Here is an 11,440-nt window from a genome sequence, read left to right on the forward strand (position 1 = left end):
GACTCCCACCCATGTACTTGCTTCTTTCCTTCTATCAATGCAATGATACGCTAGCTTAGCGTATTCGAGAAAAAAAGACCTTAAAAAACCCTAAGAATTAAAGCGAACAGGACATTATAATCCTTTAATTTTCATATTTCTGTAACTTGAAATTTATGTAAGCCTAACTAGGCATGCGAGCCGGAGCTAACGGGTAATGCCAGAAAGAAGAAATGAGAACACATAATAACTTGCAAAAAGAAAGAAAGAAGAAATGAGAACAGAACCGCGCACTGAGACAGAGAGTCGACCCTACTTGGAAGCCGCCGCCCGCACCTCCCCCCGTGACCGTGAGCAAGCAGATCGGTCAGAGAGCGGAGAGCCCCGCTGCTCCGACACAGTCCCACTACCTCCCACAGCGCGCGAGGCAGGGGCCGAGGGCCGAGGGCGAGGTGCGCCGGCCGGTCTGCCCCCCGAAGCTTGGGAGCCCCCGGGCGGGCGGCTTGGTCAGGAACGACCGGCCGCGACCAGCGCCCTTCTTCCTTGCGGTGCTCGCGCTCGCGCTCGTGGGATGGGGGAAGGAAGGGTTTGGGGCGAGGTGGCAGGATCCCGCTAGGAGGCCCCTCCGGCGTGAGGTACGGACTGTCCCGATCCCCTCTGTGCCCCGTCTCTCTCTAGTTAGCCCTGTAATCGCCCAAGAAAGACAAGGTCACACACTGCCGGCCGTTGGGATTTTATGGGCGCTTTGCTTCCAAAAATTCTTGAGCGGTCCTTGTGACTCCATTCCCAATCGATAGAGCAATCCCGTAGCTCACCGGATTCTGATAGCAGAGTTGCCTTTTGTCTCCACTTCACTACTTTATTATCAAAAAAAAGGAGAAGTTAACGTCCCTGTGCAAGCCGAGATATTGCAGGGCGTTTCAAAGCTGTGATGAAGTTAACATCATGTTCTTCCAATCAATTTCTCGTGATGATAACCCTCTTGTTTATGTGACCTTGAAACCCAGAATTGAAAAAACTGATTTCGGTGGCAAAATTGACTTGAATCACGGGCATTTAGCAAACTAATTCCAGACGGAGGGAGTATAAGTCAATCAAATGTGTTCAGTGCAAACTCCAAGCATCTATTAAGATAAATACCAGTTTCTGTGTTTTCATCATGAAATATAGCTTCTCTGTACTCTTTAGGTAGGAATTGGTGCACATCTATTTGTTAATGCAGTTAAGGTGGTATTTTGCGATTCTCTGCATTTTCCATGTCATCTTTGGTAAAAGAAAGTTGTTATCACCACAATAATTTGCTTAGTGATGTAGAAATGAAGCACAATCTAACCAAGTATTTCAATTTGCTTATTTAGCCTATTCTAGCTAGTTTTTCTTTTTCTTTTGTGGAAATCAGTCTGACTAGTTCATACACGGTTATTAATGTCTTTTACGGTTATGTTGACCCAGGATTCTGGTTACCGAGTGTTGGTGCGATGGACAGCCTTCAGAGTGATCCTTATACAAGGAGCAGCTTGCAAATGCAGCTCATTGACACCACCACATCCTTCGAAACTAGCAATTTGGATTTGGTCAAGCATGAAGTTCCCACCCCTCAAGTTGGCATGACTTTTGAGACAGTTGATTTGGCATACCAGTCTTACCTAGAGTACGGGTACCGCGCAGGCTTTGGAGTTTCAAAAAGAACTTCCCATAGTGTTGATGGGGTAAAATACCGCGCAACATTTGTTTGTTACAAAGGTGGCATTGCTAGGATTAAGCCTGGGCTTAAAGCTCGAAGAAGACTTGTTGCGAAGACTGGCTGCAAAGCTATGATGGTGGTGAAGTATAACGCAAGTGAGAATCATTGGGAAGTAGTGTTTGTTGAGCTGGAGCATAACCACCCATGTAATCCTGAAATGGTCAGATTCATGATGTGTTTTAAGGATCTCCCTGACTGGCAGAGGGAGCACCGACCATTCAATGCGAAAACTAGATTGAACCCAAAGATTCATTCTGGTAGAGGCAGGCCACCCAACCAAAACAAAGATTTCATGGTGAGGTCCTTCGCTCAGTCTAATTATTCAATTGAAGCAGCTGCCAAGTGTGGGAAGCTGAGATTTGCAGAGGGTGACGTTGAGGCATTATTAGTCTTTTTCGATAAGATGCAAGCTCAAAATTCCAACTTCTTCTACAACTGGGACATGGATGATGAAGGCCGGCTTAAAAATGTTTGCTGGGTCGATGCAAGATCGAGAGCTGCATATCAGCATTTCAGTGATGTTGTCTGCTTTGATACTGTTTATTTGACATACCAGTTTGTCATTCCATTGGTTGCTTTTCTTGGAATCAACCATCATGGTCAATTTGTATTGTTAGGATGCGGTTTACTGGGAGATGAGTCTCCAGAGACTTTTTCATGGTTATTCAAAAAATGGCTAAAATGTATGAATGATAAAGCACCTGAAGCAATTATTACCACCCATTCAAGACCAGTAGTCAAAGCAGTCTCTGAGGTATTCCTAAATACTCGTCACAGATACAACCTTTGGCACATAATGAAAGAGCTTCCTGACATGTCTGGAAGAGTTGAGGATAAGGAGGCAATTAGCCTGAGAATGAAAAAGGTAGTCTATGACACCATTACAGCAGCTGATTTTGAGAGGGAGTGGGTTGAGATGGCCAATCAGTACAACCTTCATGACAATCGTTGGCTCACAACCTTGTTTGAAGAAAGGGCAAAATGGGTGCCAGCATATGTGAAAGATGCTTTCTGGGCTGGTATCTCTACTGTTCGCCGCAGTGAACGGCTGGAGGCCTTTTTTGATGGATATATTACACCAGAGACCACAATAAAGATATTCGTTGAACAATTTGATACTGCTATGAAGCTTAGGTCCGATCGAGAAGCCTATGATGATTTCCGTTCTTTTCAGCAAAGGCCACAAGCCCTCTCTGGTCTGTTGTTTGAGGAGCAATTTGCAAATGCTTATACGATAAATATTTTCCAGAAGTTCCAGGATCAGTTAAAGCAGCTGATGAATGTGACTTGCACTGAAGTCAGTAGGAATGGATCGATAGTGACCTACACTGTGACCGTCATTGGGAAGGAGAGGAAGTTTGACTATAGAGTGATGTATAATAGTGCCGAGAAAGAAGTGTGGTGTATCTGCAGATCCTTCCAGTTTAAAGGTATTTTGTGTAGCCATGCTCTTGCAGTCTTGAAGCAAGAGCTTGTGATGCTAATTCCTTCCAAATATATTCTTGATCGATGGAGGAAGGACTATAAATGCCCTGAGGAATCTAAGGAAACTCCCATCCAACCAGAAGCAGCAAACCCAACAGGGAAGGGCTCAAAACCTGAAAATGTCCGTGATGATAAAGTGGACAACCTCTACAACGATGGCCACCAGTACTTTGCTGACATTGTGGAAATGGGAGCAACTGATCCTGATGCAATGGAGTATGTTTTGTCTGTGATGAAAGAAGCTAAAGAGAAGGTACGCAAGTTTGAGGAATCCCGAAAAGAGAAAAGACCTGGAGAAAGTCCAGTTTCTGCTAGTAAGAAAGGCGCCAAATCTTCGAAGCCATCTGCTGAAGATGTGGGAAACAGCACATCTGTCTCAGCACTTGCGAATACAGCAATGGCGACAGGGGCACCAACAATGATGGTGGCAGCTGCTTCAGCAACTCCGGTGTCATCTACGCCAATGCCAGTGCCGTCATGTACACAAATGCCAGTGCCGCCAACAATGATGGCTATGGCTACCACGTCGGCAGCTGTCCCACCAGGAATGTTTTTAGTACCGATGCACCCACATATGGTTTTTCCACCCTTCACCCCTGGATTACCAACAGCAGTACCACCTGTAGCGCCACCCCCAGCCCCGACAGCCAATGCGGTGGCCGTTGTTTCCAACCCCACGAAGAAGAGAAAGAAAAGAAAGGGGAATAATTGAGCTTGGGGCACCGATGAAGTAAGCTATTTTCAGTCTGATGTTTTTTCCCCTGTTTTCCAATGCGGCCACAAATCAATTGCTCATGCTATTATCTTTAAATTCCAGGCTTAGAAAGAGTTTTGTCCCGTGCATGTTATTGACTTATCACCATTTGCTGCTGTAGGATGAGCTGCACTTGGGATTGCCTGCTGTACATTATCTCGCCCTTGGCTTGGAACCACTAATCTTAGTTAGTGCAGGTTGGGACTGCCTACTGTACATGATCAGAATTCAGTCGAATGTAATCTTATATGTAGCGCTGTTCTGAATGTTAGTCTGCTGCTGATCTCGCGGATCATGATTTGGAGGAGCTTTGTGGTACAACCCTTGCAGACTCTTACGTTGCTGGAGATTTCGCCAAATTCTGTAATGACGCCGTATTTATGTCCAGCCACCGATGCTCGTTAGTTTCTTGTTGAGAACACCGGTATGCTCATCGTCATAAGCTCATCATCTGTTATGCTCTGGGTACCGAAGTATGGTGGTGCATACTGCATAGGCAGCATGGCAATGACATGGCTGGGCCTGCTACTGCATGGTAAGGCAATGGATCGCCTGTTTTTAACCCCCATTATTTCTAGCAGGAATGTCCAAAGTAGATAGCTGTGATCCGTTTTTGTTCTGATTTTGGGTGAACCTTTGGTGGCCCTGATACCTTTACTGTTGTGATGCAATGTAATTTTTGGCGGTGAGGCTGAGATGCGATTCCGGTGTGCTAATCTGATCGTGGATGCATGATAAAACACAAATCGTTGTTCAAGTGGAAAACGAACAGGGGATTTTTTTTCCAACCGGGCTCACACCCCTTTTCATTAATTTTGCAATCAACGGAAATACATCAGTCAGGTATCGTTGTTCGAAGATCGCAAGCTAGGCATCAAGCCAAATAGGACAACTACTAAGCAAAGGAGACTGAAAGGGGGTAGCGGGTTGGTGCATCGCCAGGAAACCCACTGCATGACAACCCTGAAACGGACTATCAGCTGTGGGGCGAAAACCTGATGACACTACAACCACCACACGACACAGACGAAACTGTCTAGAGGATAAAACTCCAGCGGACAGAACTAACAACACCAAAAGACCGGTCCAGCGGGCATCAGACCCAGTGGATATAGGACCTAAGCTACAGCGAGCACTGAGCAGACTAGCCAATCTGAATACCATCCCCGTCTCCCAGGAGCCGCCTGCCGTGCGTATATGGCCTGTCCGCCAGGGCAGCCGCCACCTGAGCAAGTCTCTTCACACCAGCGTGAAATCTTGTCTTGTCATCCTCCTTCAGCAACCCTGCCCAATATAACATAAAAGAACAAGCGGTGAAGACAGCCTCCAGAGGAGTGCGAGCATTATAATTGTCAAAAGTAGTTTTGTTACGAAGACACCACACCCCCCAGCACACGGCTGCAATAATCATCATATAAAACCTCTTTCCACTTGGAAAGAATTTATACAACCAAGCTAAACTTTGCCAAATAGATCCGGGGGCACAAGAGGCTCCTGCTGTCAACCCCAATACGCCCCAAACCGTACGGGCGAGAGGACAGGTAAAAAAGAGGTGATTAGCAGTTTCCACATTTGTGCAGAAGGAGCACACATGATTTCCTGGCCAATTTCTACGCCGCATGTTATCGCGCGTAGGCACAGCATTTTGAAACAGTTGCCATAGGAAAAAATTTATTTTCAAGGGGATCGCAGCTTTCCATAACATTTTATAACTAGGTCCAGATAAATCTCTCTCCAGCCACTCATAGACCGATTTAGTAGTAAATTCGCCCCTACTATTCAGAGACCAGGAGATAGTATCTGAGTTTTCATTCACAACCTTCTTCTTAGCCTCGCACACCACCCAGGACCATTGCTCCTCTAATTCACCAAACAGCCTACGTCTAAAAGCAAGCTCGTAGTTATTGGCCACGAAGGATGCAATGGTGCACTCTTGGTTTTGACAGATGTCGTACAGGACAGGGAACCGATCCCGCAGTATGCAGTTATCAATCCACGGGTCATGCCAAAACCTGGCCAAATTTCCTTTATTAATGTTGACTTTCCTCCCAGCTATATAAACCTCTTTGACCTTCATGATAGATTTCCAGCAAGGGGAGTCAGAAAAACGACTGCGAATATTCGCAACGGTTTTATTTCTGAAATACTTCGCTCGAACAATACGTTGCCATAACCCATCACCAGTTTCTAACTTCCACCACCATTTCACAAGGAGACTAATGTTCTGCCTGTGGATATCTTTCAAACCCAGGCCACCGATTCTTTTAGACCGACAAACCCTAGTTCATTTGACCATATGATAAGCTCGCTTCTTATTCTTTTTCCTCCAAAAGAAACGTCTGCGGTGTTTATTAATTTTTTCAACAAAGGTTTTGTTGAAAAGTAACATGGACATCAGATACGATGGAATACCATCCAGACTAGAACCTAGCAGGGTAAGCCTAGCTCCAGATGAAGCTACATATGCTACCCACTCATCCAGTTTTTTGATCAATTTACCATCCAGGAAGTCCAACTCAATATTTTTAAGAGCGGAATATGTAACTGGCACTCCCAAGTATCTCATGGGTAAGGTACCCACTCGACAGCCAAACATCTCTGCATAGATCCTGTCCGTTTCATTATCTCCTCTGATAACAAATACTTCACTTTTATCATAGTTGATTTTCAACCCCGACATGAGCTCAAAGAGATAAAGCACCAGCTTAATATTGACAGCTTTTTCAATATCATGTTCAAAACACAAGACAGTATCGTCAGCGTATTGTAGGATGCCCACCCCTTCCTCGATCAGTCCAGAAGCCAGCCCTTTGATGAGATTATTTTTCTGGGCTGCAATAACCATTTTAGTCAAGCAACCTGCTGCAAGATTGAACAGGAACAGAGAGTGTGGGCCGCCTTGTCGCACCCCTTTAGCACTCTGAATATAAGGACCTGTCTCGTCATTAATCTTGACACTTACCGTGCCATTCCTTAGGATTTGCGACACCCATCCACACCACTTTGCGTTAAAGCCACGTTTAACATGACAATCAAGTAGGAATTCCCAATTCACTTTGTCATAGGCTTTCTCAAAATCGATCTTAAAGATCACTCCCACTTCTTTTTTCACATGAGTATAATGCATCACCTCATGCAAGGATAGTATCTCGTCCACAATATGTCTCCCCTTAATAAATGCATTCTGTTGAATACTAAACAATTTATTAGCAAACTTCACGGCCCTAAGATCCATGGCTTTAGTGATCAGTTTATAGGGACACCGCAGCAAACAAATGGGTCTATATTGTTGGATTGTTTTAGCATCAGCTGATTTAGGCAGCAGCGTGATGACCCCATAATTCAAGCGTTGAACATCCAAGTTGCCCTCGTAAAACCATTCAAAAAGATTGAACAGTTCAGGGCTCACAACATCCCAACAATGTTGATAGAACTCCACCGGTATGTTGTCCGGTCCAGGAGCGCGGTTAGTTTTCATCTCAAACAACGCAGTTTTAATTTCCTCAAGTGAAAAAGGACGTGTCAGATACTCATTATCTTCAGGCGTGATGTTTTCATCCTGGGACCAAAGGGAGGCATCAATCTTACAAGTATTACCAGGGGCCGGTCCAAATAGGTCTCTATAATACGCAGTAGCATGGGACAGTAGATTTTTAGTCCCTTCTACAATCACCCCCCACACTCCAGCGAGATCATAGAATGTTTTCTACGTCGCCCATTAGCCACTTTATGAAAAAAGTCTGTGTTATTATCACCTTTCAGGAGCCATCTCCCATTAGAAAACTGATGCCAATGGGTCTCTTCCTCAACATACATGTTATTAAGTTCTACTAGTATGTCCAACTTCCTAGTGTAAGCCTCCCCACAAAGATCATTCTCTTCCTCAAGTTTTTCTAGCTCTTGTAGCTCGAGCTTAATAAGATTTTTCCTGATCTTATTCTGACCAAATATATTGGAACCCCAACCTTTGAAAAATTTCTTAATTCTCTTCAGCTTGATGTTTAATACATCAATGGGATCATTAGTATAAACAGGTTGGGACCAGATTTCAGCCACCAGAGGGAGAAATTCCGGGTTATTCAACCAGGCATTATCAAACTTAAAGCATCTATTTCCAGGGGTTCTAGAAGAAGCAACCCCCCCCATCTAGAAGCAAGGGGTTGTGATCGGAGATCTCTTTAACCATTTTATGTACTGATACCAAAGGAAAAAGGTCCTCCCAGTCCGAGGACATTAGGACCCTATCCAACTTTTCCAAAGTAGGGTGCTCTTGCTTGTTCGACCATGTGTAAAGGCCTCCTGACATGATAATCTCTCTCAACCCCAGCAAATGAATAACAGAGTTGAAAACATCAGAGAAATGGGACAGTGGGGTTTTCTTGTTTTTCTCCCCACTATGACGCAAAATATTAAAACCCCCTCCCACTATGTAAGGAATAGCAATCCTATGACACATAGAAGATAACTCTTCTATAAATTCAGGTTTACTTTCATCTTGTGCGGCCCCATAGGCCACCAGCAAGGCCCAGTTACAATTCTTACTCTTATCCACCAAATTAACCTGCAAAATAAATTTCCCATGAATCACCTCAAGGATGTCAAACTTGGTTTTATTAACCCCACAAAGGATGCCTCCAGATTTCCCCCTAGAAGGATTCCACTCCCAATAGAATTTTTGTTGTGGGTCCAATTTTCTAAAGAACGAAAGGGAATAGTTACTTTTCATAGTTTCTTGTAACCCAAGGAAATCCACCTCATTGGCATTAATCATGCCAGTGAGGCAGGTAGACATGCTCTTCTTACCTGCCCCCCTACAGTTCCAAAAGATGCCAATCATTTATAATGACTAGGTTTCTCTCTAGCCCTGGTAGGTCTGCTAGGATGCATAGCAGCCCTACCCTCCCCCTCTTTTTTCTGACTTCTAGTCATGGGTCTAACAGGATCTTTATGTGGAGAAAAGACCACTGTTCGCCTTCGCTGGTTTTTTCTCTTTTTTTGTTTAGATTGGACAAGGATAAAAGGTTCATCGTCTTCTCCCTTATCTGTTTCCTCCCAAGTTAAAGACAAGGGAATACTGTTACCCAGGCCATCCCTAATAGCTATATTGGAATGAGCTTTTTCATTTTTCTTATCAAGAAGTAAATTCCTAGATATTTCTAGTTCACGAATAACATCAACAGTATCAAAGTTGTCATCAGGAATTTGCACTCCCATGAGAGATGCACGCAGCACAATCTCAGTATCAGATAAGACAGAGAATTGATTTTTTGTGTCAAGCATATTTTTACCTTCAAGATCTCGTTTCTTCCTCCTGTTAGCGGCCATGTCCTCCACGTTTTCCAGCTTCTCAAACTGTCTGCGTGAAGACAACTTTTCAGGCGCCACCACATCATGCAGAGGAGACCCAGATGGTGATTCAACAGTGTACACACTGCAGTTCTCTCCCCCCTCAGTCGAATCTTCTTCAAGAGGAACAATATGGGGTAAAGAAGGCCAGATCACATAATCTGACAAAGGAGGAAACACAACCCCATGAGAGTTATCATAATGCTGAAGAAACATGGGGGAAGGAGGAATAGGAGTTTGGATGATTTCCCAAGCACCTTTTTTAGCATTGGCAACAGGAACATCCTCATCATCACATCCCATCCCATCCTCCATGCTATCAGAAGACATGTTCATTGGAGAATCATAATATGGCACTTTTTCTTTGTCGTCTTCTCTGGCCATGGACTCAATAAGTAATTCAGTATGATTCCCGACGTCACTATCCTCCTCTTCTTCATTCTCAGTTACCACAGTCAGCCTCTGCGAGCTTTTTTCATAATTTTGTGAGGAATAGTTCCCAACCATAGATGCATTGGTGTCCCCTGGTTCCACAGAGGAAGCAGGGTATGAGTCCACCCTAGCTTTTTTCGGAAACGAGGGAGATGCACTGCTATCAACAGTAACAGAAGCCTGATTCTGTTCCTCCCCAACCAATACCACTTTCTCAACTTCATAGAAGAAGTCATAAAATTGCTTGCCCAACATCCCTTCAGCAGATGGAGGGATTTTTTTAACCTCTCGGCACCCAAGCAATATCCTGGCATATTCAGGTTTATGAATAGTTGCCTCATCGACTTCCAGAGTTATACCAACCAACCCACCAGCATATGCAACATGTTCAAAGCATCTTTTTTCTAATGGTATGTTTCTCACTCGCACCCAAGCTTTTTCCATGCTCCCCTTAGCCCCCACAGAAGCAGACCATGGAGTAATGCAAACAATGACCAAACCATCTTTCAAAGGGAGACGTTTACCATAACACCATGCTCTCTCAACTTCACTGGCATTAGGAAACCGCATGACAAACTGAGTCGGGCTAATGGAACGAGCAGTGCAACGCCATTTTTTCTTGCCAGGTTTGCGAGCAAAAATGCAATTAAACTCATGCTCGATCTCTTTCACAGTAGCAGCCCCCTCTATGATAGTGATGAATACAGTATTAGTTTTCTCAGAGTTCTGTTTAGATGCACATAAATCAGGGATATAGAAGAAACCCTGGCCAGGGGACCGAAACCCACACAGCAAAGGAACACACTCCCACGGCCTCAGAGATTGACACAATTGAGCCATATGACCAAGTTTATTGCATTTCTCGTAACGAATGGTAGGGCAACGTGGAGCGAAATGACCTAGATTGTTGCAGTTGAGGCATCGTTCCTCGGAGCTCTTGGCGGCCGGAGTCGTGGTCGGATCTGCGGCAGGGAGTGGTGCCGCAACCTTGGACGTCGCCGTCTTCTCCCACTCCTTGGCTCCTCCTCCCCACGCCCGCGCCGCCGCCTCCCACTTGTCTCCACCCCCTCCTCCTGTAGATCTCGAGCTCCCAGCTGTGGTCAGCGACGGATTTGGCCGCTGCCACACCATATGACGCGCCTGGGTGGGCGGCGGCGGCTTGCGTCCTCCACCAAACCCTCCACGGCCAGGGAAGTCGCGCCGGCCGCCAAATCTCTCCCCGCCTTGATCTCCCATCGTCTTGAGCGGGTCACCGCGGATCTTCAAGCCCCCGGTGATCTGCGCAAAGGAGCGGTCGTCGCCGCCGACCTTGCCGCGCCACCAGCCGAAGGAGTCGCACGGCGGAGGCGGAAGGGGGGAGGAAACCCTAGCTCTCTCCCACAGGTGCCCGAAGAGATGGGCGAGATGCGAGTCAGATCTGGTCGAAGTGGTGGTAGGTGGGGAATCGGAAGTGATCCCCTCCCCTCGGCTGCCGATAAATATCTCCTCGCCATGGCCCCAAGTGGGTCCCTCATGGCGGTGAGGCGGCCATGGATCTGATCCAGCAGCTCTCCCGGCGCCAGATGTCTCGCATCCAGCCGCAGCATGTCGCTCCTCCTCCACGCGTTGCATGCAGGGTCCCGCATGCAGCGAGGCCGTGCATGGCGGTGCGATCAGCCGGTCAACCCTAGCCAGATGACACGGGAACGAGATCACCTGGC

At 45.9% G+C, this 11,440-nt stretch overlaps 1 protein-coding gene across 1 annotated transcript; it reads left to right on the forward strand.

The window, feature by feature from the left end:
- Nucleotides 1-252: 252 nt before the first annotated feature.
- Nucleotides 253-4,381, forward strand: LOC109768934 (protein FAR1-RELATED SEQUENCE 6). The gene is made up of 3 exons (XM_020327667.4): nt 253-614; nt 1,432-3,938; nt 4,084-4,381. The coding sequence occupies exon 2, from the start codon at nt 1,458-1,460 to the stop codon at nt 3,918-3,920; it is 2,463 nt and encodes an 820-aa protein (XP_020183256.1). The 5' UTR covers nt 253-614; nt 1,432-1,457; the 3' UTR covers nt 3,921-3,938; nt 4,084-4,381.
- Nucleotides 4,382-11,440: the final 7,059 nt, after the last annotated feature.

This window comes from Aegilops tauschii, chromosome 2 (genome assembly GCF_002575655.3).
Source record: "Aegilops tauschii subsp. strangulata cultivar AL8/78 chromosome 2, Aet v6.0, whole genome shotgun sequence".
Classification (NCBI taxonomy): domain Eukaryota; kingdom Viridiplantae; phylum Streptophyta; class Magnoliopsida; order Poales; family Poaceae; genus Aegilops; species Aegilops tauschii.